Source organism: Pristiophorus japonicus, chromosome 17, assembly GCF_044704955.1.
Source record: "Pristiophorus japonicus isolate sPriJap1 chromosome 17, sPriJap1.hap1, whole genome shotgun sequence".
NCBI classification, from domain to species: Eukaryota; Metazoa; Chordata; class Chondrichthyes; family Pristiophoridae; genus Pristiophorus; species Pristiophorus japonicus.
Window position 1 is genome coordinate 14,941,981 of NC_091993.1, and position 27,758 is coordinate 14,969,738.

At 40.1% G+C, this 27,758-nt stretch overlaps 1 protein-coding gene across 4 annotated transcripts in view; it reads left to right on the forward strand.

Moving 5' to 3' along the window:
- The window catches only part of myo5aa (myosin VAa), a 203,929-nt gene extending 176,563 nt beyond the window's left edge, over positions 1 to 27,366 (forward strand). For 2 of the 4 annotated variants that reach the window (XM_070858409.1, XM_070858412.1), the window contains 12 exons: positions 3,558 to 3,635; positions 5,312 to 5,510; positions 9,734 to 9,808; positions 11,021 to 11,114; positions 11,816 to 11,962; positions 14,095 to 14,249; positions 18,796 to 18,885; positions 19,902 to 20,052; positions 20,816 to 21,098; positions 22,460 to 22,634; positions 24,154 to 24,234; positions 24,943 to 27,366. In XM_070858409.1, the coding sequence (XP_070714510.1) occupies positions 3,558 to 3,635; positions 5,312 to 5,510; positions 9,734 to 9,808; positions 11,021 to 11,114; positions 11,816 to 11,962; positions 14,095 to 14,249; positions 18,796 to 18,885; positions 19,902 to 20,052; positions 20,816 to 21,098; positions 22,460 to 22,634; positions 24,154 to 24,234; positions 24,943 to 25,095 (1,681 nt within the window). In that variant the 3' untranslated portion in view covers positions 25,096 to 27,366. The remainder of the gene's footprint in view (positions 1 to 3,557; positions 3,636 to 5,311; positions 5,511 to 9,733; positions 9,809 to 11,020; positions 11,115 to 11,815; positions 11,963 to 14,094; positions 14,250 to 18,795; positions 18,886 to 19,901; positions 20,053 to 20,815; positions 21,099 to 22,459; positions 22,635 to 24,153; positions 24,235 to 24,942) is intronic. The other 2 variants (XM_070858410.1, XM_070858411.1) reach the window with 2 other exon arrangements.
- Positions 27,367 to 27,758: the final 392 nt, after the last annotated feature.

Here is a 27,758-nt window from a genome sequence, read left to right on the forward strand (position 1 = left end):
TGTTGATTGCGGGATGATTATTGTCCAGGACACCGGGGATAGCTCCCCTGCTATTCTTCGAAATCGTGGCATGGGATCTTTTACGTCCACCTGAGAGAGCAGACGGGGCTTCGGTTTAATGTCTCATCTGAAAGACGGCACCTCTGAAAGTGCAGCACTCCCTCAGCACTGCACTGCAGTGTCAGCCTAGTTTTTTGTGCTCAAGTTTCTGGAGTGGGACTTGAACCCACAACCTTCTGACTCCGAGGTAAGAGTGCTACCCACTGAGTCACGGCTGATACTGTGAATTGCCATTTGGGTGAAGTACCAGAAAGCAACCACTTCTCATGGAACTGTACCCTAGAAAAGAATCCGTCTTGAGTAGAGGAAGGGAGAGGGGGAAAAATAAGTATTAAACTGGAATGTTCCTATTTTTATTTAGAAAAGGTACTGTTTTAGGGATGTAAGGGATCATACCAGCATTTCAGATGAGCCTTACATTGCAGCTCTTGTCTTGATGTACGCCAAGCAACAGAATATAACAATGCTATAAGTGAAGCTCCATGGGAGAGGGTCAAAGATCAGCTGAGGTTTGACTGACTAACCTTGTGGTGTAAAACGTTAAGGTCCATTCTTTCTAATGGTGGATTAATGATTTTTTTCTTAAATTGTGGCCTTTTTATTTAGAAAGTCTCCAGCTTCTGAGGATCTTGCAACCGAGGAAAATAATCTGTTGCCTTCCTTTCATGAAGGCGATTTGTCTGAATTAATGACTGACTGAGTGATTTTAATTCATAGCGACATAAACTGTGGAATTTGCTATATTTGTCCGGAATTTGCAAATCTTGGCTCTGAAATTCCAAGATCCCTGCTCCACTTCTGCTCCGCGGAAGTGCGGCATAACGGGACTTCTGGCCGCCTACAGGCAACGTAGCAGACCCCATCCCCTGTCGCGGGGACACAGGCTCATTTCCATAATTGGGGCAGGCGAGTATTGGTGCATCAGAGGTGGCTGTCCCGTCATGCCAGTAAATACCGAAGGAGCACCAAGCTAATTAGATAAGAAGACCCTAAGGCCTGGGAATGGCTGAAGAAAAAAGGATTATATTTTTCTGCTATTAAGAGAACAAATGGCTATCTTTTTAAAGGTAATCCATTTTCCTCTCGGGCTGAACCTTTCTCTTGGGAAGTGTTAACTCTTCCCTATTGGTGTACCGGGTGAAATTCCAGGGAATCCCCATCCTTCCCACCGCCCCAGTTACACCCCAATGATTCAAGCAGACTTGGGGAGGTAGAAGAGTCACCAACCAGCAACCTCTCTCCCCCAGACTGGAATTTGGGTTGTCGTGGCTCAGTTGATAGCACTCTCGCCTCTGAGTCAGAAGGTTGTTGATTCAAGTCCCACTCCAGAGACTTGAGCACAAAAATCTAGTGCAGCACTGAGGGAGTGCCGCACTGTCAGAGGTGCCGTCTTTCAGATGAGACGTTAAACCGAGGCCCCGGCTGCCCTCTCAGGTGGACGTAAAAGATCCCGTGGCACTATTTCAAAGAAGAGTAGGGGAGTTATCCCCAGTGGCCTGGCCAATATTTATCCCTCAATCAACATAACAAAAACAGATTATCTGGTCATTATTCCATTGCTGTTTGTGGGAGCTTGCTGTGCGCAAATTGGCTGCTGCGTTTCCCACATTACAACAATGGCTGCATTTCAAAAAGTACTTCATTGGCTGCAAAGCACTTTGGGACGTCCAATGGTCATGAAAGGCGCTATATAAATGCAAGACTTTCTTTTTGTGGAAGGAATGGGGCAGAAACCTGGTAGATCTGAATTCTACCCCAAATTTCAGCACCCCTATGGGTATTGGATAATTCACCCAAATTCCACCCTCCCACACAAGCAGAACTTCAGGCCTCTTGTTTCTAAGCTTGTAATCAATCCGTGGCGTAAAGTGCAGCCAGCTCTCCTCCTGAATTTTGTGGCACTTTGTTTTCAACATCAGTTGAACTGCAAAAAATATTGTATCAGACTATATGAATTTGGAATAAGAGGGTTACTTTCTGTAGAAAATGGATAATCAGCCTTCATATTATTACGCTTTAACTGTTCAGAAAAGGAGTATCTCCGGAGATTTGTTCGGTAAAGCACTATAACGATTGGACACAAATCTCAAATAGTCACCATAGCAAATACTACTTTGGTTATTCCTCGACAAAAAATATCACACAGGTTGTCATGCTTGAACTATTTATTGTAACCAAGGGTAGAATACTGATAACATTGTACTGACAGACAAATGCAATTTATACTGTGCTGTTTCTGGTTTCTGTTGGAAATGGGGAAGACAAATTGCAAATAGGCGAGATCCACATTGATCCAAAAATGAGGGCTCAATAAAGTTTTTATAATTTTTGAAAAACTGAAAAAGCAGTAGTTTAAGTGCGATCCTAGCAAGAGTCTAGGGAATTGGAAATATGTTATTTGTGGGTTATTTTAGCAGTACCAGGTAGAATATTTCTTTTAACTCAATAATTTTCAGAATGAAGCTTTTTTTTTCTTCTTTCGTAGTCCATGTGAAGCAAACTTTACAAGGTCCAACCCATATCCAGAGGATAACAGCACCACACTATTCTCTCAAATTAAGCTTGGGTTGGATTGAAACAATATTTATGAAATATAGTGATTCTGTGAAACTAGTGATTTTCCTTCCAACTGGTTGACATATACAATGTTTTGTTAACGTTGAATATCTATAACAAAAGCAAAGCCCCGTTAATTGAAATTTCTGTGATAATTTCAAAGTCTATATTATGATCTAACACCTATCTACTGATTACCTCTCTTTTCCCTAACTCTATAACCACTTCCACCCCGACAACTTCTCCACTTCTGAATTTTCCATTCCGCTGACTTCTAGCCTTTTGTACATCTCCCTTCCCTTTGCCCCATAGCTAGTCAGCTGTGCCTTCAGCTGCCTTGGCTCCCTGAATCCTTCTGCCTTTTGACCCCCTTCTCCTCCTTTAAGACCCTCCTTAAGAGCTCACCTCTTTGACTAAGCATCCTGTTCTGGATGAGGGATTTTTCTGGACGAGGGGTGGTCACGTTAAATTGGATGGTACAGGTACTGAGCAAGGGGATATCGGGGCTGGGAGTGCAGCAGAGCGATCATGGGGGTGGGGGTGGGGGCGGTGGATCGCGGGGTCAGTCCAGCGATTGCAGGAGTCGGAAACAAGGAAGGACTTCAATTTGTTCATGTCGGAGTTCTGCGCATGCGCCACCCGGTGGCCAGGAATGATTCTAGACGAGGGGTGGTTCCGGATAAGGGAGTTCTGGATAAGGGAGGTTCAACCTGTAGTGCATTATTGGTGAAACATGTTTGATTTCAAAAGCAGAATGAAATTTAAAGTGAATAGTAGATGAGGTTTGTAAACAGTCACTGTTTTAATAGTGTAGTCTCAGGTGGTCCTAATGTGTCTCCCTCGTGTATGTTACCATCATTTGTGAGCATTGTCATTAACATTTCATACTCATTCCCATCATTTGTCCCTTTTTTCTGTTTGCATTTTTGTTCTCATTGAAGATCATCACAGGACTGCCATTTGCTGAATGAGGATGGAGAGCTTTGGATGGCTTATCAAGGGTTAAAACAAACCATCAGGTTACCACATTTATACCGAGGGCCTTTCTATGTCTGCACTAACCAGAAACCTTTGCTGTGCACTTGGGTTACAGAAATATGCTTTGGCACATTTCAGTGTTCATGTTGCAGTGAAAAGTACGCAAAGTCTTGCAACTAGAGTTATATGTACTGTGTTAACAAAGCTTAGATCAGAAAACGTCAGCATTTGCTATTGAAAATCAAATCCGGTCGTAGTGTGCGGTGAATTCTAACGGAACTTTTTTGTGGCTGCTCTACAGTAACCTTAACATAGATTTTTTTAGTGCACATTTTCTGCTTGATGGCAATGTAATCCTTTTTAACGTTGGGTATATACTGCTACTTGTAGAATAACAGAAATAAGGAGGAAGTTGTGAAATGTTACCTGGTGGTGGCAGCTCTGGATCAATAGTGATGAAGAAAGATCAGATGATAAGAGAATATATTTTGATTTCACTGCAAAGTTTGAAATGCCGAGGATCAAGTAATGCAATGTATTAGGACCGCATCCAGGCACTTCTAGGACTGCATCGCTATCTAGCCAAGGGTGATGGCTCTCTGTGAAATGAGGCCAGTTCAACTCAGTTTCTTACGGACTTGAGCTCACAACACGGAATTATGCCTAATTAACAATCCTATTCCGTCACGCCATAAGAAAGTCCTGTGTGGGAAATGTAAATATTCGGAGTAACTATTTGTACTAAGTCTCCCTTCTGCACTTGCGTCAGGACAAATATCACCGACTCCGCCCCCCCCCCCTCCCTCTGCCCAGTGCAATTCCCACTAACCCTTTTCTGCGCATGCGTCCTCTCCCATCTCCTCTTTCTCCCCGCCCCCCCCAACGCCCAAACCGGAACCGGAACGCTTCCGTAAATATTCCACCAGTACTGTAGGAAGGAAGTGTTCTGAGGTTTGGTGCTGAAGCATATGGATTGGGTAGAGTAAAGGAAGCTTTGCTCTATAGCTGGTGGTGCTGTACCCTGATACTGGGTTGCTATGACTAGCAGGTTCCTCAGTGCTCGCATCCCTTATCTCAATGTGTGGGAAATTTCATGTAAATTAGAAAAAAATGAAGATACAAAAAAACGTTCAGTCATTGAAGGTGGACAACATGCCCATAGACTTTTCATTCTCGTACTTTCTGGAAGGAATGTCAGACCTTAGCCTGGGCTCCTCAAATTCCTCAACTCTGTTTTGGAAACGCAGTAGTAACCTGTTGCTATAGCCATGTTTTAAGCCAACTGAAAGCACTGCAAGGCACATTCTTCGATGTGCCTTCAGGAGCTTGTTTCTTGTAGCTGTTACTGTTCATGTCATGTTGCTGCTTTACATATTTAAACCTTCACAAAGTGTTCAATTCACAAGTGTTGATATTAAAGTTACTTCGGGCCATCATTGTGTTCAATAGTTGTGAAACTTAAAAAGAGGTGATGACACTGTCGAGTTTCATTCTTATATTTTTTGAAGAAAAATAATTTAATGAATATTTTCATTCCTCCACTTGTCTGTACCACTTTGAAAGGTTTAAAGGATGTTGTGCCTTTACTGTGCCCCTGAGGGCAGTACACAGTCACAGCTTTAAGCCTTGAGTGTTGACCAATAGATGGACTGGGCTTGAGCTACTTTGGTTTGGAGTTGGGAAAGTTACAATTTTACAATGCCCTTTTTTTCTGCAGATTGCTGGAATCTCAGCTTCAGGGCCAGAGAAAGAATTATGAGAATGAGTTGGAGATTTTACGTGGGGAGGTTCAGAATCTCAAGGAGGAGATAAATCGTCAGCAGCAACTCTTGGCCCAGAACCTGCAACTTCCCCCTGAGGCCCGAATTGAGGCCAGCCTGCAACATGAGATTACCAGGTTAACCAATGAAAATCTTGTAAGTATTACCTTGCTTTGTCAGACTAACGTGATAATGTAAGTTAGCACAGCAAGCTCATTTCTTTATTGGCACTGTGTATATACAAGCTACAAGCCATAATGATTAGGTGCGTGTTATTTACAACTATAATTATATGCATAGTGCCAGAAGAATTTTTTACTCAAACCTTCTGATCTGAGAAAAGCAGGCATGTTATTGAAGAAGCTAATCTATCATTGTGAAATATTACAGCTCAATAATGGGGTTAGGTGTAGAGTTTAGTTAGAGTAAATGCATGTTTTTAATGATGAGCAGTGTCTTTATATGTGTATTTATTATGAAACTGAAGACGATGATTTACTTAAATGTAACCATTAGAAATAGGTCATTTTTAGTCATTCAACATTATGCATAAAATGTGAAATAATTTTTAGTAGTTCTGGCATGTTATGATTGATTGAATGGTTTCCTGTTACAACAAGCAACATGAAACTCTTAATTTTGCTTTAGAATTGTGGCAGGCTATGCATGCATTTATTTAGGGCACAGCATCTTGGTAAAGCACGGTTTCATCGTTGGTATCCTGGTTGTGGGGACTTTACCGCTTCTCTAACATTTCTGTCTGACCTGAAATGGATCTGTTGTCATTTCTGAGATGATCCATTATTCAGGCTGATTCTTCCATTCAGATTGAGTAAATGCATTTGTGCACATATTGACCGCGGCCCTAAAAGTAGTTTCCTGACTAAAATGGCCAACAAGATGCTGGTTCTAAATGGTATATTATGTTTTACTCCGCAGTGAGCAATACAGTCAATTCGTGCTGAAAAGGGGACCTATCCTTTTGTCATCATACAATAATTTATAACATTAAATCCGTGCCTACCCCATCCCAAGTTTTCCACGTCTAACTAAATAATCTTACCTGTAGGGGGCTGGGGATATAGAGAAGTGCATTGGCATTAAAAAAAATTGCTCTCACTCATTGCAGAATCCAGGCATGGTGAGTACCAGCAAACACTCTGATTGCCCTGCCCCCGCTCCCATTGTAAAAAAACTAACCTTGAAGCTGATTGGATCAGAACAAAAATAAGTTGGCAGCTTGTTCTCTTTACCTCCTATTTGTACGAGGAAAATGTGATGGTGGCACTGTATCTTCCAACAACACGAGCTACAGTTTTACGAATGAATGAATTATTATTGATGCATAATATGGAATCTAACTGAAAACATCTGCTTCAACTTAATACAGTAAATCCACCCTTATCAATAACTAAATTGATTCAATTCGTTGTCATTAATTGTTGCCCACACTAAAGCTTTTTCATAAATAACACATGGTGCCAGGAGGTTGGTGCGCCAATATGTTTTGCCAGAGATGAGGATTAGTGGAAACTGGTGCCTCTCAATGGGAAAAGCAAAGAGCAGGTCTCCTTAAGAGCAGCATTGGTTGAAGCAGGGCAGAAAATTGTAATCTTATTCCCTCAGCAGAGAGTAATATGTGGCACAGAGGAGGAGGACAAATACATAAATAAGAGGGAATGGAGGATAGAATGTAATCAATAATCCCTTTACCTATCAAATAGATGCTTGTACAGCGTGTGTCAGATTATTTGTTTCTAAATGTGGTGAAGAATAAAATATAGCCACACACGGTCAGATTTTTAGACTGGAGAGGTGCAACTTTAAAAGTCATACCGTGGAACCTAAAGGGAAGTATGGCTCTAAATGGTCTGGGCTCCCTGATGCTCAGTCAGTCGATGCACTGTGTTGTCAGTACTTGCAGCACAGATCTAGAAGGTCCGAGGGACAATCCCTGATATGAGCATATTTCACTGATCTAGCTCGGGACGTCTTTGAGAATGCTAAAATTGGTCTTGCCGTTTCTAGCAAGGGAAAGATTTAGCCAGGGTTCCTGCAGCCCATTGCCACCCAAACCACAAACAAACCCCTCGCGAAAGATCCGACACAGAAGATCCCTGGCATTGATCATCCGCGAAGCCTATGGGCAAACCCTAAACCGTATCCGCACAAACCATGGCAGATGGGGATACTTGATGCACAAATGGCGAATTGAAAACTCTCCAGTGTGTAGCTGTGGTCATCCAGAACAGAACATGGAACAGATAATGACTCAATGCCCCATTCACAATGTGAAACATAGAAACATAGAAAATAGGTGCAGGAGTAGGCCATTCGGCCCTTCGAGCCTGCACCGCCATTCAATGAGTTCATGGCTGAACATGCAACTTCAGTACCCCATTCCTGCTTTCTTGCCATACCCCTTGATCCCCCTAGTAGTAAGGACTACCTCTAACTCCTTTTTGAATATATTTAGTGAATTGGCCTCAACAACTTTCTGTGGTAGAGAATTCCACAGGTTCACCACTCTCTGGGTGAAGAAGTTTCTCCTCATCTCGGTCCTAAATGGCTTACCCCTTATCCTTAGGTGATACACTCTGCTACCCCTGATGCAATTATCTGGCTTAACCACCTAAATGTGAAATTCTAGTTGTTGCTCCATCAGCCATACGAAGTAGTATTGCCACCCAACGCCTCTGTCAGAAATTGTGCATTTTGTGGGTGTCCGACGAAGACAGGATAAAGCCTAGCTGTGATGGTCAAATAAACACAATTTAATCTCGCATGAACAATAGCGTCTGGCACCAATGGAATTTGTACCCAGTTAAAGCCATCACCTTCAGGAGAAGAGGGAAGAAAATTGTGGAAGGTATGGGGAACAGAAAGTAAAAAATAATGGGGCGGAAGCAATTCACACGAACTAATTTTAGATTTGCTCACTCTAACTTTCTGAGGTGTTCATTCCGATTAAATAGAACTAATCCCCAACACAAAATGTTTATGAAATACAACAGGCCACAATGCAGAGGAACCGCATTTTTTTAAATAGAAACGAAAAACTGCAAACACTGAATATCTGAAATAAAAATAGAAAGCGCTGGTATTACACAGCAGATCAATCAACATCGGAAAAGAGAAAGGACAGGTTATGGCCAACGTTCCCTCTCATCCGCGCAGTTCTCTGCCAGTCCCGCTCAGCCCGGGACTGGCTTTATCAATGTTAAATTGCGGGCATGCATGAGATTGTGACTGGGCCGTGCAGCCTCTTAAAGGGGCAGCGCACGCAAAATAAATTCGGGAAACATTGGTTATGACATGAATTCTGCTGAAGGGTACACACTCAAAATGCCAGAACTATGTATCTGCTCTTTACAAATGCTGATTGACCTGTGTATTTTCAGCACCTTTTTCTTTTTATTTCAATATTTTATTTTAAAATACATCATTTTTTTTCCATGTTTGCATTATTTCACACGGAATTTCTTCAGTCTAAGATTGTAGGATGCAGGGCTGTAGGAAAGCTGACATTAATCCTTTTACCGTGTTTCCGTTTGGAGGAACGATTGTACTTGCTGCACATGCCGTTGCCAAAATCACATATTACAGTTCATAAGTGCATTCAATTCTCCGGGTATACGTTGTGTTTTCTACAAAGGGATGTAATATCAAGACTGAGACTTTAAAGAAATTTGTTTACTGCAATAAAAGTTAATAAATTGTTTAACAGGAGTTGCTGCTGTGGAAATGGATGAGCAGTAACATTTAGGTTTAATTTATGAACACTTGTTCAAACATACTGTTCATGAGGTACAATGGCAACTAATCACTGTGCTCCATACTCCATAGTATGGCATTGACAGCACCTCACAGAATGTTAAATTAGACTTTTATCAGAGGCAAATCAGTCATGCAGATATCAAAACACACCATCATTTTTCATGCTGTTAACAAACCAATCTTTTGAGCAGTCATTTGATGCAATGATGCTTCAAACATACAGGCAAATTCCAGCAATTGACTTGAAGCCCCATTGTGTCACCTTGGCAGCTTCTTGTTGCGGTCTTATTGATCATCCACTGTGCAAGTTGCCTTCTTGCATTGTACATGATCTGTTGGCAGTACAAAACTCTGCTTGATTTACCAAGTTAAGTCGGAGTACAATCCCAGTTTATTTAATGGTGCTGCTCGGAATTGAAACATAGTTGTTCAATATGAAGGACTTTTGGCAGACTTGAATTTAAAAAGAAATGCATAGAGGTAAAGTGAAGACCATCGAACACATGCACTCCTGTTAAACAACTACTGAATATTTCCCATTCTACTGGCATAATTTCTAAACCGTTTGGGTAATAGCACAAATCTCACCACTATTTTTGCAGTATTATGAGGAGTTATATGCAGATGACCCCATGAAGTATCAGTTCTACAGGATTTCGCTATACAAACGGATCATTGTATGTAGCTCAAACCATTGTTGTATGGCCTAAATTGTTCTCTTTCCACTGTTTCTCTGTCCTGGAGCACTAACAGAAGAATAATCTGCCTGTGCACCTGCGAAGAAAAGTCCGTGTTTTCTTCTCCTATGTATTGTGGCTACACGACGCCTCACTGTTTTACTGCCATCACTTTTAACACAATGTAGCAATGTACTTTCACTACAGTTTATTGTTACTTCTGTTGTCTTAGTCTCAGTGGAACAAAGTTGTTTGTTTAGAGTACACATTAGGAAGAATATATTTTAACATTTCTTTTTTGCTAACTTCGCTACCGCTTCTAAAATTAATTTACTGAGTAATCAAGATTTTTTTTTCAGCACTTGCTCCGTTCAAGTATACAACTTGCACAAATTAGAGAAAGCATTTACTAAATGCATAGTTGCATCATTAACTAGACAGATTTCCTCAGAACTCCAGTAGTTGCTTATGTTTCTGACCAGAAGCAATTTGTTCCTTCACTTCCGCCTCCCTTCAGCTGGGAAGACATGGACAACTCCATGACACTACCCAGCGAGGTACTCTGGGACATGAGCTCATCTGAATTAGAGAGATTCAACAGTTCTGGGTTGAACCTAAACATTTGATTTGGAATGGACTTTTGATTGAAGTCTTAAAATAGTGCAGTTGGCCATGTGCAAGACAATTTAATTCTTAAAATCATTAAAGAGCACATGTGGATGTGTATGCACATTGTGGAGCGTTAACGAGCATAACTAATCCAGCTAATTTCATCTTTTAAGTTAGCAGACGCAGGTGCAGTGGGGCAAGCTGTTTGTACCAGCTGTCCGCTCATCCACCCCCTCCCCCAAAGTTGTCTGTCTCAATAGGTATCATGACCAAAAACTGTCCGAACTCACATTCAGGCTGACCATGCTAGATGAGATTTGCTTCCATCGTTCAGTGGTAGACCAGCACATTAATCTGAAAAGACTTTGTTTCTGTCAGCCGTGTTTACACCTCTCTGAAACTGCCTCAATCAATCACCAGCTGCCCTGTGATTTACGCTTGTTTGCGCTAACCAGTTAATGTCAGCAGTCTACACTTTCCTTGCATTATGCTATTCTGCTAATCTTGAGTGTTGGCAATTTTCACCTGCAGCATCATCATTTTAGTCGCATGCTCGAGTTCAGTATTTTCAGTCTTTTGGTTCCTTTTTGCCCTTTGCTACAGGATCTTATGGAACAACTGGAGAAACAGGACAAAACTGTCCGGAAGCTGAAAAAGCAGCTTAAAGTATTTGCAAAGAAAATTGGTGAACTAGAAGGTATGGTTATATCGGTTGAAAACAAACTTTTCCCCAAATACTTGCTAGTGAGTAAAATGAGAATAAGCAGAATCTTATTGCAGCCCCTTTGAGCAGAGTACATTGAATGTTTCTGTAGTCTTGCCGTGCCGTATCCTCGGTGTATTGTTTGCTTAGGTAAGATGACAGGTTTTGTTTTAGAAAACTAAGTTGAAACCATACAATCTCATTTCCGACTCGGTAACCACACTGAAAAAGGTGCACAAACATAGTGACTTCTACTTGGTGGCCCCTTGCCTGGAAAGGTCTTACTGTGGCTTACGTGCCGTCTCTGTTTGCATGATGATGCTCAAATGCTTCCTTCCTATCTCAACTTAATATTTTACAATTAATATTTTATATTATACAGATGATGTGCAGTATGGTTTTAAATACAATGTGCGTTGCTCAGTTAAGAGAAATAAATATTTTTGATGAAATGTAAAATAGCCGTCTGCAAGGTGGGAGTATCGATTGGTACTCCCATTGACATAACTTTACGATGCATATGTAGTGTTAACTGAGTATTTTGAACACTTGTTTCACAATTCGTATATATTGTCAGAGTAACACCTTGTAAAGTAATTAAGGCCTATTCCTCCTTGTGCGACTTGCGTGCAATACTTAATATAAACGGATGGTTTGGAAGATTTGTCTGTTCATGGTGCCTTTGTTTGTAACAGTGGGCCAGACAGAGAATGTATCTCCAGCTCAGCTCGTCGATGAACCCATCCGACCTGTGAACATTCCGAGGAAAGAGAAGGATTTCCAGGGAATGTTGGAGTACAAGAAGGATGATGAGCTTAAGCTTATCAAGAATCTCATCCTAGGCAAGTATACACTTCTAAAGTCTTGGCTCTGTTCACTCAATTATCATTTGAAAATGAAGCACTTTTTCTCCTCCTGTTCTGCAAGTGCAATATTTGGCATGTGGTTTCTGCCGAGTAATTAATTATTTTTGAGAAAATGCACTTGGTCTTGAATTAGGCCAACTTTGGTGTGATAGTTAACAGCCATGGGGAAAGCCTAGCCTAGATCTTCCTCCATTAGTGCAGCTGCGACTGGAATGAAATGTGCCGTTTGCATCCAGTTTTCCGAGAATTGCTCATTTGTATGCCATCAGCACCATCACCTCCGCGTCACACACCATCCTGACATGGACGTGTACCATTGTTTCCACATCACCTGATCAACATCCTCGAATTCCTCCCAAGCACCATTGTGGGAGCCCCATCAAGACCAGAACTGCAGCTGTACAGGAAGATGGCCTCCCAACACCTTTCCAGGATAATGGGATGGGCAATAAATGTGACCCTGCCATTGTTGCCTACACTCCACAAAAGAAAGTGTCGATTTGAGTGGGTATGGGGAGCACACTAGTGGTGGGAGAAGAAAATTGTATGCAAGTCAAATTTAAAGGGAAAGAATATATTGAAATAAGCGACAAAAAATTCCAACCCCTCTAGAAAGGCTCAACTCATTTGGAGAAATTGTTAGCACTGAATGAGGAAGGGACTAAAAGCGATGAGCAAAAATGAAAGAAAAAGTACCAAGTTGCAGACACAAGTCTGTAGGCAAGTGATGGAACACCCTGTTTGTTGGCTGCAGGAGGTAGATGCAAGATAATTGCTTGCTGTGCCATTCCATGCTATCATCCCCATAGGTCAGCATTACACCATCCCGGAAAAGAGAGCGAGCCCAGTTTCAAGCCACAGTTGACGAGTAAAGTTACTGGATGTGCTAGCCCTACGCTGCGTGGCAGATGCAATGTCCTTGAATGTTGAACCGATGGGCAGAAAAAAGTGCAAATTCACATTATAGCGAGCTGATTTGGCGATTTTCTCGGCGGTGCAGCTGTTTTTGCTAGAGAAACTGCCTGGCGAAAGTATCCCCCCCTTAGTTTTTTTTAATGGTATTGCCCAAATCTCAAAACGTCCGCCGAGACCAAACCACCAACGTGCACCGCCGAGAAAATCACCACGCTGTAAGTTTGACCTCAACGGAAGCATGTCCAGATCGCTGAGAGAACCGTCCTGTGAAAGCTGCTTAAACAGGGCGGTAGCTGAGTACTCTGCAAAGAAAGGTAAGTTAAAGGTTCGTTTTTTTTTAAAATGGCGATTAGGTTTAAAAATGTCTTGGGAATGTTTCTTAACTTTTTGTTTTTTTAGTGAAATTTTTTTGTTTGTTTTTTCCCCCCCTCCCTAGGCCAAACCACAGTCTCGGACTAATTTTTTCTTTAATTTTAAGAACCGCCCGTTTTACTTAGTTTCATGCCACTGAAATGTGTGGTCGGCAGCAGAAAATCTAGGTTTGTATGAGCAAAACCGTTCCCCTTTGCTGGGTAATTAAAAGAGCCAGGGTGAGGAGAAAGACTATAAAACATGCCTCGTCAGACCCCAGTATTTAGGACTATTCTTGCCTGTTTCTTGACTGCAAGCCTAAATTTTCTGACTAGGGATAGTAAATGGCTAGGCCCAATGGAAATTAGTGCACTGATTACTTTAAGGTTAAGCAAAGAGCTAGTCTATGTTCTCAGTTCATTATTAAGAAAATTTCAGTTATGACCACCGAGGAAGCATTTGAGTGACTGCACTTGTGGCTGTATCACCGCCAGTCATTTATCACTTGCACAGAAATGAGAAGCACTTCCATGGCATTAGTAAGCTAGCATTCACCCTGGAGTGTGGGTGGAGAGGATGAAGCTGGACTCCAGCTCTCCCGCCATACCCTTCTGTATGTTGGTTTAGATTTGAGGCAGGATCCTCAAGGTTGCGGAGAACTCCATGTCTGCGCTTCTCTGGTTGAATGATGATCTGTGCCGGTGAGAGCCCTGCGGAATATGCCTGCAGTAGATGGGTCAAGCAGCAATCTCGGTCTGGCTTGTGTTTGGTCTGTAGCTATGTAGACAGTAGTTTCTTGTACCGCCTTTCGGAAAGTAAAATGTTCTCCGTTTAAACCCCAGAACTAAAGCCTCGGGGTGTGGCCGTCAACCTGATCCCCGGACTGCCAGCGTACATCCTGTTCATGTGTGTACGCCATGCTGATTACATCAACGACGATCAAAGAGTGCGATCCCTGCTGACATCAACGATTAATGGCATCAAGAAAATCTTGAAGGTATGAACATTCTTTTCAAGGGTAATACGAATCTAGAAATAAAAATATCCGCCTCACTTTTTTTTCCAGTGAACCTGCTAGAATCAGCATATACATTGGGTGGTAGAGTTATTTCTTGCCGTGGTGGGATTTGAACTCTCTAGTTTGCTGATCCAGTACCATAACCACTCGGCTGCTGTGCTCGAGCTAATTCTTGATCGGCAGAAGAAGAAATAACTGTGAACGCTGGGAATACACACCAGGTCCATCAGTACATGAAAAGAGGCAAGCTTGTTTAACATTTCAGTTAGAGACCTTCAGTTAGATTTACTGATTGGTAGCTTGTTCAAAATAATTGGAATAAAGCCAGTATTTTTTTTTTTTAAAACGCTGATCACAAAATCTAGTCTATTTTGTCAGAAGCTCTGACCAAGGTTCTCTACCCAAAAGGTTAACCTATTTTTCCCCTCTGCTGATTGACCTGCATTTTTATTTTAGATTTGTAGCATTTAAAAAAAAAAAAATATTATAGTACACGTGTATTTTTGTTTTGTGTTCTCCGTGAGTTAAGTATACCTCGATCTACTGCCAGGGATATATTCTGATAATGGTATGATTTCACTGTGCTACTGTTGGACCTGCTCCACAATGACCATGTTCAGCGAAGCACAATACATTGACTGTCAGCCACTGTCGTCACACCATCCAACCTCTCAACCCAGATTGATCCCAGTTAAATATATCCTTGATATGTAATCAGACCATTCCTGTGAGTACTCCCTTGTGACCAATAAAATCAATCTTTAACAGGAACTTCTTTGATAAGAGAATATTGTACAATTAGAAATCATTTATCTTGTGTCTATTTATAAGCAGTGACCACCAGAATTGGGTTGATGGGGGAGGTGGGTGGGAGAAAGAGTATTTTAAGGAACAAATAAAGAGCACCTCAAACACCATCCAGCAAACTATACCTGAGAGAAAAGTAAATGGTAAATAAGTGATACATAGAGTCATAGAAATGACAGACATAGAAAAACATGGCATGAACCCAGTAGATATATGTATGCAAAGGGTGGGACATACTAAATAACATGAATGATGCAGTCATGGGTTTCTAGGATGTTGGTTCTGCCTAGGTTTGTTGTATCCAGTTAGCATCTGCATGTCGTTTGTTTACTAAATGTTGTAAAGCTCAACAACTTAATTTTAAAGCCAATTTAAATAACACTGAATCAATCCCATACAATACATTTCAATCTCATGATATCTATACAAATCATTGGTTTGGTTGCAGTGAGAAATATGAGTCCAGTTTTGGCCACCTTACTTTAGGAAAGCTGTCATGGCTGGAGAGGGTGCAGAAGAGATTCACTTCCAGGAATAAAAAGCTTTAAAGTTATGAGGGCAGACGAAGGAAAGTAGGACTACAACAAAAAAAATTAAGAGGAGATATAATAGAAGTGTTCAAAATTTTGAGATGTTTTGATAAAGTAAATCAGGGAGAAATGTTTCCCCTGGTTAGTGAGTTGGTAACTAGAGGGCACAAATTTAAAATCACAACAAAAGAACACCATCATCATAGGCAGTCCTTCGAAATCGAGGAAGACTTGCTTCCACTCTAAAAGTGAGTTCTCAGGTGGCTGTACAGTCCAATACAGGAATTACAGTCTCTGTCACAGGTGGGGCAGACAGTGGTTGAAGGAAAGGGTGGGTGGGGCGTCTGGTTTGCCGGACGCTCCTTCCGCTGCCTGCGCTTGTTTTCTGCATGCTCCCAGCAATGAGACTCGAGGTGCTCGGCGCCCTCCCGGATGCTCTTCCTCCACTTTGGGCGGTCTTGGGCCAGGGATTCCCAGGTATCGGTGGGGATGTTGCATTTTATCAAGGAGGCTTTGAGGGTGTCCTTGAAGCGTTTGCTCTGCCCACCTGGGGCTCGCTTGCCGTGCAGGAGTTCCGAGTAGAGCGCTTGCTTTGGGAGTCTCGTGTCGGGCATGTGGACGATGTGGCCCGCCCAGCGGAGCTGGTCGAGTGTGGTCAGCGGTTCCAAGTTGGCCTGGACGAGGACGCTAACGTTGGTGCGTCTGTCCTCCCAGTGGATTTGCAGGATCTTACGGAGGCAGCGCTGGTGGTGGTACTTCAGCACTTTGAACAAAGAACAAAGGGAGAGGTTAAGAGAATTTGTTTCTAATACAGTGGGTTGTTGGGACATGAAAATCCTATACCAGAAACAGTGGTGAAAGCAGAATCCATAATAATAGCCTTCCAAAGGAAGGTGGTTAATATTAGAAAAGGGAAAATTTTAAAGGGTATGGGGGAAAGGGCAAGGGAATGGGACTGTCAGAGTTGGCATGGGGCAAATAGCCATTATTTATGCTGTAAAGGTCACGAGCTGCTCCAAGTGTGCGACGATTTTAAGATGGGCAACTGGATGACGTCATCAAAATCCTGGTCGCCGTTTTGGAGCGTGGGCAGGAACATCGGCCGGGTCCAGGTACAGAGGAGTGGGAAGGTCGGGGCGGATGAGCGGCGAGTTTTTGTGGCGAGATGCGGTGAATGTTTATGGCGGAGGAGCGGTGAGAGATCGTGGCGGAGGTGCGACAGATGAGGGTACGGGGCCCAGAAGAGGCAAGGGGCCAGGGCCAGCACGGGCCAGCCCACACTGCGATATGTGTGCGCACTAGGTTTGTGCAGCAGAGCTGGTCCCTAGTCGTCTTGGTTAATCCTTGTCACTGGATAAAGACCTAGCTCTGTCAAGCCCATGTGGTGGCTGGTGTGCAACGGTCACCACACGTTTTAAAAAAAAAAATTAACACACGGGCATCTTCCACCCCCTCAATTTGGAGTTCAGGACTGGAACATCGGGTCCTCATCGAAACACCTGTGAACTTGTGGAAGCAAGTCATCCTCGTTCGAGGGACCGCCTATGATGATGATGATGATGATGATGATGATGATGATGTAAAGGTCCATGATGCTAATTGTGATACAACAGTTCTGTAAGATTGTCACAGTTAAGTTTGTTCTCTAGAATGCCAATATGTGCAGTGAATAGTCACTTAAGAACAGCACTTGAAATCAGTGGTACAATTTCCCAGCCATGGATGAACAGAAAAAAAGCTTTATAAAGTGATATAACTGAAAATGCAGTCCACAGTATTAATTTTTCAGAAATTACTGCAGCTGGGTTAGTGGCTTAGGGTGGAAACTCTATACAGCTACAAAGTAATAAGTGAACTTTTTATAGATATTTTTTTTTCCCATTATAAATGCCAGATCTGTGGTTTTTCTAATGTATTCTTTCTGGGACCACTTTACCAAAAAAGATTGTAGAAGGTTAATTCTATTATAGGGAATGTAAAGGAAGAGCTCCAAAAACAGCGTGGTTTTATCAACCATAATTAAATGATTAGTTCTCTGGCGGATCAAAACAAAAAGAATTTGCGAGCTTTCTCTTCTAGACTGTCAGATACCAATATGTGAAATATAAGTTTAACCTAAACTTTTCTTGAAACCATTTTATTTTCCTTTGTTATTACACAACTATTATGCAGCTTCCACACTCGTTTTCAGAAGGTTTTGATGCCAATTTGCCATCATGAGCCATTTGGGGTGCTGAGCACTAAATGTAATAGCCCTATCCAAACTCAGCACTGAGCTTAACAATGAATCACAAGATATTACTTTTAGCAGGACATTGTCAGCAAGCAGTACTTTTATGCCTACCGTGAGATTTAGGTTCTAAAATTATCACTGGCTGAGTGAGTATTCCCAAAATAACTTCTATTGTGAATCAGCACTGAATTTGGGTATACTTTGTGCCCAGTGCTCCATCATTGCAGAACACCATAGTGTTGTGGAAATGATTGTGAGAACTGAGTAATAGTTGTGGTCATCCTTGAGAACATAAGAAATAGGAACAGGAGTAGGCCGTTTGGCCCCTCGAGCCTGCTACGTCATTCAATAAGATCATGGCTGATCTGCTCTTGACCTCAACTCCACTTTCCCGCCCGCTCCCCATAAGCCTCGACACCCTTATCGTTCAAAACACAGGGTCAGCTGTTGCAATATTAAAACCTAAAATAGTCTTAAAATGTGATATATTTAATTTGAGCATCTACCAATTCATAAGGGAAGGCTCACAAATATGATCTTTGTGAAATGTTCTTGTAGTATGCCTTTACTACTGAATTTGCATGCTTGTTTAACTCTTTTTAAATTTTAGAATTGAGTTCTCCTTGTCTCTTAATATGTACATATTTTAGGAGTGGTATATTTAGTGACAGCATTTAGGACGATACTTATACAATCATTATCTCAAAGCACAAAGCTTCTGCATGTCATGAAGTGAGTCATAAGACAAATTTAGCTCATTATCCAGAACAGATTAACTGGCCATCCAAACTCAGTTATATTTTGCTGGAACAGGTTGAGCAAATATTGAATAAGTAAACTAAGCACTCAGTAATCTAGTGTTAAGGTATTTTCACAAGGGAATATTTTTCTTTCAGCTTACTTTACACGTGTTTTCCTGATGTTCTTGCTTTCTCCCATCCTACCCTTATTGCAGAAACGAAGTGATGACTTTGAAATTGTGTCATTCTGGTTGTCCAACACTTGCCGCTTCTTGCATTGTCTGAAGCAATACAGTGGGGAAGAGGTAAAGTGCAGTTTTGTACAGTCTGTCCTGGAAACGTTATCTTAAAAATGTTTTTTCATTGATATCATCCTTTTGTAGCTTACAGAATATATATTTTTCCTTCTTATTGCAACTGCAAACATCACTTTTTTTTTTTTACATTTATGTTAAAAATGGTAAAAGATAACTCAAAAAATGTGTGTGGTACCACAGAAACAAGTCTCATTTGCAATTTTCCAAGCTTTGTTGTTTTGATGTAGAAACACTTTTGAAATTCTTGAAGACTTGGGAGAATTTAGTTGTGAATGAACCAGCAGGTTCAATGCTGGAAGAGGGGACAAAGCTAAACCAGGCACCATGTGATGGCCAAGTACTTTACTTTGCTCAAAAAGTTCATTCTGCCACTGAATCGTCTTGCTTACAATAAGTATGACCAAAGGTTGTAGGATAAATTGATGCGACATTTTATTTAAATGGTGGTGATTTAAGAATTTGATCTTAATTCCTGACATTATTTAGATTTTAAAATCTGCTGATCAGAATATAGATTATATTCAGCCATGTATTAACATGATAACAATGAATGCACGGCATGTTTCAGTCAGCTCTCAACTCCCTCTTTCAGAATAATCTTAGAGGTACAGCCTGGTACATTAAACCAGATTTAGTATTCTATATTTTTTCAAACTGGACATGGAATTTAGCGGGCCCATAAGGTTATCACTTTTATGTCCGTTAATTTAAATGGATTAACGACAGCATTAAATTAAGACACAGATTAGTTAAACCTTGTACTACCAATGAAAACTAGATCCCATAGAGTTTTAAAATAACATTGGCATCAAAAGTAGTCCAAGGTTTCTTCAATTATTCTACTGATGAATTATTGTAATGGCATTGCTCACAGCCTGTGGTCCGTTTTCTCTTTCTGTTTTATTCGTTGAGTAGCGTGCTGTAGACTGTATTATCAGTGCAAACAGCTTTCATGATTATTACAAGTCTTTTGTTTCACTAATGTAATTTGCCCACTATTTTAGGCATTCATGAAGCACAATACTACTCGACAGAATGATCATTGCTTGAGAAACTTTGACCTTGCTGAGTACAGACAGGTCATAAGTGATCTAGCAATTCAGATATATCAACAACTCACCAAGGTCATGGAGAATGTCCTACAGCCGATGATTGGTAAGTATTTGGAGATAATGAGAATTAAGAAAATAAATTTACTCTTCAGAAAAAACATTGTCTCTAACTTGTGAAAAAAGGAAGTTGCTGAACCTCAAGTTTATTGAACCTTCAAAGAAATTGACCTGACTAAACCCATTCGAGGCTAGAGCTTTGATCGATTGTAAGCTTGAATGAGGGAATACTCCAGTTTGATCAGATATCAAGGGTATTAATACCTTTTGATAGTGGAAACGCTTCACCCATATACTGAAAATTGACTTTTTGGAGGATAAATTCCAGTGTTGAAGAAAGTGCTTCCTACAATGCACGGTAACAGAAATATTGTGACCCGAGATGGAAGAAGAGCCTGAACCGAGGAGTCACAATCCTGCTGGCCAAAAGCTGGAGAGAGAGAGAGAGGAAGTCTTTTGGAACTACAACAGCAATATAAAATTGCTTTATAAAAAAAAAGAGTATTTTAAGGTGGAAGCTATTTTTATCTGTCCAGTTAAATCCCAATTATCTGCTTCGTACTCTGAGCACTTGTATTGGGCCGTAACCAGTAAATTCCAATTTTCCCCACATTATTCTCAAACAAAAAGTAACAGCGCTTCTTTGGTACTGTCTCTGTTAGAAGGAACAGAATTATAAAATATATTGAACTTTTTGTCAGGAAGACTAACTTGTATGTCATAAGGGGCTGCTATTAATCTTCATTCTTGCTATAAAGAGAACATTGGATTGAAAGTTATATTACTAACTTCCTTGTATTGTGAAATAGTTTCAGGTATGCTGGAACATGAGACGATTCAGGGAGTATCCGGGCTAAAGCCTACAGGTCTTCGTAAAAGGACTTCCAGCATTGCAGATGAAGGAACCTATACTCTAGATTCCATTGTTCGGCAGCTGAATAATTTCCATTCTATAATGTGCCAGCATGGCATGGATCCAGAGCTCATCAAACAGATCGTCAAGCAGATGTTCTATATCATTGGATCTGTCACCCTCAACAACCTGCTTCTTCGCAAGGACATGTGTTCTTGGAGCAAAGGAATGCAGATCAGGTGAGTGACCCATCCAAAATCGTTAAAAGGTCCGTGTACTCTGCAGTACTGTTGTATAGAAAACCCATGGATATAATGCAAAATGATCACCTGCATTTTTAATAACATGATATAAATACAAAATAATTAATTTAAAAAATAGTTAGATTGTTTCTTGTTTATCTCCTTAAATCTGAAAAATTTAGACAAAAGTGTTTAAACGTCAGCATCATTATTGTGGAAAAATATTGAATAATAATTAGTTCTTAATACAAGAACCTTCAGATGTAGACTAAAGTTGTGTAATGAACTCATTTAGACAGCAGTAGAAGATTGCTATATTGTTTGTTGGTAAAGAGTAACATACTCCATATTTTCAGCCATCATCTCAAACCAGAAATAACTTTCTAACAAACATTTCCAGCAGACCAAACCCCAATTCAGTCTCTTAAACATAAAGCGAAATGCATAAGAAATGTTTTTTAATACTATATATATATATATATTAAAACTATCCCACACTTCAAATTAATGCAAACTTGAACTCAGAACTCCAGAACCAACTTCAAACTTTATGATTTTGTTTTCCAATCAATCAAAATACAGCATTATCAAAATTATTCCGAGGTGTATTTAATTTGATATTCATGTTAAGGATTTAGGTTTGGAGCCTGTTTGGCATTTGAGTTCTGATTTCTGGGTCCAGTATGCCTTGTCCATGCCCATTTTTCAGTGCAGGCGGGGCAGTGAAATCTGCCAGAAATTCAGTTTTGCTGGATTGCTACCTAATTTTGTCACTGCACCAAATTCCAGTTGGAACTGTGGCAGGTGTTGGAAGCTCTCATCTGAAGCGGGCAGAAGCTTCGTTGGTATATTCAAAAGTAGGTGGGAGGCATGCCAAAAGACCATGTTCCCAGCACATCCCTGGCAGGAATGGGGCTTGGGGGGCGGCGGGGGGGTGGGGGGGGGGGTGACCTTTTGGATGGAAGGGCCTTTAAGAAGCTCACTATGATTTAGGCAAGTGCTTAAAGTTTATTTCTTGGCTGATAATTTTTAAATACATATATCCTGATGGCAGTTAGGTTTTGGTGGGCTTTTATGTCAGTTGTTCATTTTTTTTTTGCCCTCCTCATTCTTTCCTGGTACCTTTTTATCTTAGCCGAGGTAAAATGACCCTGGCTACTTCTCTCTCCCTCCTCCCCCACCATAAAAAAAAAATGTATGTTTTATCTCCAATTTAATGTTGGTCTGTCAATTTATGCTGCTTAAACTATTTGTGCATAACCAGTTTAGTAGTTATGGCATATGTCCTAATTTCAAATTAACCTTGCAGCGATCTGTGTTTGAAACCAATCTAACCTGATTTTGACTTGGTGCTGCAGGTACAATGTGAGTCAACTTGAGGAGTGGCTGAGGGACAAGAATCTGCAGACCAGTGGTGCTAAAGAAACACTGGAGCCTTTAATTCAGGCTGCACAGCTATTGCAGGTGAAGAAGAAGACTGATGAAGACGCAGAGGCCATTTGCTCAATGTGCAATGCCCTTACTACTGCTCAGGTATGCTGAAAAAATAAATTGTGTTTCAGTAACATTCATAGATAATAACCACGTCAAATTAACATTTAAAACATTTTTCTTGCCAAAATTGTGTGTCTCTCTTTTTTGAAGGTGTTGATTAGTTGTTACAATTCCACAAGCACTGATCACCCTCTGGCACTTTGGCCAATTGGTCATTATTCATGTCTTGAGTCTCGACAGCAAATGTTTGTTGTCTGTTTGACCGAGGTATCACAGCTGAACCCAATCCAGGCATCACCCAAAGTCCACACAAGTACATCTCCAACAGGGTCTGTTGGATAGCGATCAGAAACCGAAACCTTGGTCAAGTATCCTTTCCCAAACATTGGGCCATTAAGTCCAACTGCAGAGCCGCTCCTGGTACCCCAGTACAGATCAGAATATGAAACTGGGATCTTCTTGCTGATTAGTATCAGCTTTCTAAAATACTATCAAATTATCTAAAAATGCTAAGAGATTTCTAATTCATTCACAGAATTGTGGCCATATATGTGTATTATCTATTCTCAAACTTAAAATGGAGCAATGTTGCCAGTGTGGTGACATGAGTAACAGTACATCATTTTCATAGTTTAAGACAAACATTAACACTTAGTGGAAACAATTTTGCAGCCCATTTAATTTTGCCCATTCCTTCCACCAATTGAAAATGTTTTGTGAAAAACACAGTAGAACACAACTAAATACTTAGGTGGGGTGGGAGAGGGAGGAGTAAGAGTAGGGAAATAAATGTTTCCTTTAAAGAAAAAAAAGACTTGCATTTATATAATGCCTTTCATGACCACCAGAGATCCCAAAACATTATAGCCCATGAAGTTTGAAGTGTAGTCACTGCTGTAATGTAGGAAACATGGAAGCCAATTTGTGTGCAGCAAGTTCCCACAAGCAGCAATGTGATAACTAGATAATTTATTTTAGTGATGTTAATTGAGGGATAAATATTGGCCAGGACACTGGGGATAACCCCCCTGCTCTTCTTTGAAATAGTACAATGAGATCTTTTACGTCCACCTGAGAGGTTGGACCGTCAGTTTAACGTCTCATCTAAAAGATGGCACTTCGGGCAGTGCAGCACTCCCATAGTACTGCACTGGAGTGTCAGCCTAGAATTTTGTGCTCAAGTCTCTGGAGCAGGACTTGAACCCACAACCTTCTGACTCAGAAGTGAGGGTGCTACCAACTGAGCCACAGCTGATACTTTAGGTCATTATGTTGACAGTGGTTTGTATCAATCATGCTATTCGTACAAGTGTCCAAGAAAAAGCTTTAAGATGTATTTGTTGGCTTCATATTGGAGGTGATTAATCAAAAAGCTTAACTACACAGAGAGGCAGCAGCTTAGGCTAATCAATTCATGTTGGGAATAGTGTGCCATTAGAATTGCATTAAGTGAGTATTTCTTGAATGATAACATTAGCAGATAATGTTGGATTCCATTATAGTATAAGTAAAAGCCTGTACTGTAATATTAACCGCATTTTCTTTCCTTGCCAAACAGATTGTGAAAGTCTTAAATTTGTACACTCCTGTTAATGAATTTGAAGAGCGTGTAACCGCCTCATTCATACGTACTATTCAGGTAAGACTTTCTTAATTGTTATTTTCCATAGATAAGTATCGTCAATAAAGATTGTTTAATCCATATATTCCCCCGCCCCCTTTCATGTGCATTTAACAATTTTAACTTTGGAAACGTACTGTGGGGATACTGGAATATGACATTTCATTTGAAGTTTTAATTTTGTAGTAAAGGATTAATATTTTAGTAATAAAACTACTCCTGTTTTTGAGTTGCTTTTGTCATTCAAAAATCAGCTAGCCTTGGGACATAGAAATTTTCCAGTGCTTGATGATTAATAACATAGAATTTTGAAATTATAATTTAGTCAAATTTTGAAGTCGTGCAGCTTTGAGCTAAGTTTGTTCTCTGCGTCACTACTGTGTGTTCCTACAAACCAGATGGGTAGTAATCACCCTATTATAAAATTGATTTCCAGTATAGTACTTTCAGGAAAACCTCTTTGGAAAATATGTAGAAAGACTTGGGTATTTCCCCGCCCCCAGGACACACAAAAACAGCAGCGTGTGTTGTGGGATTGCTTTATTTATTTTCTAGTAAGCATCAATGTCGATACATGAATGTTTCCCTGAATGTACTGCACACATTTAGTAAAAACCTGCAGCAATCAGAAAACATATTTCCAGTACAGTATTGAGAACCTTTTTAATCTGTAATTCCACTTAAACTGTGTTAATTATGTTCCGAAATTTTCTTTCTACTCTATAGGTGCGTTTACAAAATCGAAAAGACTCTCCTCAGCTGCTAATGGATGCAAAACACATTTTCCCAGTCACATTCCCATTCAATCCATCTTCTTTGGCACTCGAAAGCATTCAGATTCCGGGCAGCATGAACCTTGGATTCCTGTTGCGTGTCTGAGGAACGCTTGAACAAGATTATAACTTCTACGTTGGTCAGAAAATGATCATTCCCCATTCACTACATACAGCTAGAGTAATGTTAAAAGTATCTGCATTAGAAAGGAACGTGCACTGAAAGTAAAGAATGCCCAACACTTTCATGAAGCACCAACAAGTACCTGATGATGACTGCTAGCGAGCAGTTCCAATGAATATACTTTGAATTTAACAACTGTAAATTAAGGTTGTGTCATACTTTAATTATTAGGAATCTGAACTAAGGGGAAATACAACTGCCATATATAGCACCATTTGTCTAATATCTATTATTTAAGTCAATATATAAATGATGTAGAATACAAAGGTCCGTTAGAATATAATCTAGAGATTACATTGTTAGTATTGGTGTTTACTTATCATATGATAGTTACCCTATCCAGTGTCCTCTGAATATGCTGAACTGCACTCATTTAGCACTGCACTGTATAGTGTTAAGTTGTGACTCTAACTAAAAATATTTCACATCAACTTTACACCTTTTTCAAAGCCGTTTTAAACTTGATTTATGCGAGTATCTGCAGTTATGGCTATTTTAAGTTCCAAATTTGACTGAAAGCACAAAAACGCACAGCAGGGCAAAATATTAAATTCTCAGACGAATTGTAAAGATGTTTGGCAGCAGATTAAAAATATTGCAGGTTGAACAAAACTTTTTTTTTCAGTATTTGAGGTAATACCTTATTTCCCTTTTAAATATGCCCATATTGGAAGCTCTTAAGATTTTACAATACAGGAATTGCTCAATTATTTCATTTGTTTGTTACTGTGTATATTAGGGTAAAAGAGGACAACCATAAAAGCAATGTAGAAGTATTTTTTCCAGTATTTGCAGTGCAGTACTTAGTGACCTTAGGGTCAGGTTTCATGCAGGTTGCAGTGATTAAGATGCAGGCATTGTCCCAACAGGGCAGCCACAATTCCAATCCCCCCAAGCTCCCAATGTTGCAAGTGTACTGTGGATTCAATTCTGAAAGCTCTTAAAATGGACATGCTCAGTTTAAGGACAATAGGTGCTGTGACTGGAAATAAAACCAATATTAAGTTCATAATCACTTCATGGTGGCCAAAAAATATATATTTACTGCACCCTTCATTGTTTACATGTTTTAAGTTATGAAATATATTGACCAAGCATCCAATTTCAGAAACCTGATTTTCAGAACAATGGTTTACATATCTAAATGGTGTATTATGTGTGCCTATTTATAGTTCTGTTGGAATACCCAATATTTAATTGAAAGAGATGTTATTTCTAGGTCCCATGGAGTAAAAGTTGATGAACTACTCTGTAAATTTACAGAGTAGTTTATAAGTTCCACAGTTATCGTCTTAAAAAGAAATATCAAAGTTGGGCAATATTTTGATAGAAACATTACTGAATCTGTGTACTCCTTGACTGTTTTTGGTTTTTTGCATTTTTGTACATTTCAATCTATTAATGTCTTAAAATATCAAATTCTCCAGAGCCTTACCTTTCCCTCTTATCAGATGTTTGCTTAATTACAAAATGAATAAAAGCATAATGTGCTTTGGTTATCCTAAAACATGCCTTTTTGTGAAGGGGCAAATGCAGACACAAAAGGGTTTAATTTTTAAAGAAAGTTTGTCGAGGAAATCAGTACACTCCAAATTACTAGCTGTCACTCATCAATACTGTACCTCATCTTCAACAGTATTTTTTTCTTTGTTTTAAAAAAATTACACATAAACCAGGGTACAAAAGAAAAACTTGTGTTATGAATCTCAGCACATATAGAACAAAAAGAGTTAAGTTGTCCATAATGGAGTTGAGAAAATATGAAAGCAATCTTCCTTTGAAATATTGGTTATGCACTTTAGTTTTATCCGATGCGTATATATAGTCCTGTTTCCTGCTTATATTGTATGTTACTTTTTTGTATCATAAAATGTTACAAAACGTAAGTACATTACTAGTGGTTAGTGTTAAGAAACTGGAGATATTGAAAATATCGACAACAGCGGTCAGCTGAAAACACAATTGTTGTTACATTATGTAGAGCACTGATATTGACCATGGATGACTACTTTTGTACTTAACTTCTAGCAAACAATGAGTATGATATTGATGTACAGAGAAATTCTGAAAACACAGTAGCATTTCCTGTTTGTTGCAATTAGTAAATGTGTGCATCATGGCAAATGTATATTGAATTAGGTACTAAGGTAATGTCCAACTTGTAAAAATAAATTAAAAATTTCAACACTATAAGCAAGCTTTTATAATTTTTGGGGAGAAAGTGATAATGCAACCACTGTCAAATTTCAATGTTAATCTCCATGTAAATTTATTCTGAACTTTCACAAGCAGCAAAAGGTTGTTTGCCTTTAGAGAGTATTTGAAAACTTGGGGCCCAGAAGAGGCGATGGCCCAGGGGCAGCACGGGCCAGCCCACACATATGTGTGCGCACTAGGTCCGTGCAGCAGAGCTGGTCTCTAGTCGTCTTGGTTAATCCTTGCCACTGGATCAAGACCTAGCTCTGTCAAGCCTGTGTGGTGGCTGGTGTGCAACGGTCACCACACGTTAAAAATATCCATGCACAGGCATCTTCCACCCTTCAACATGTAGTTCGGGACCTGGAATTTTAGGTCCTTCATTGAAA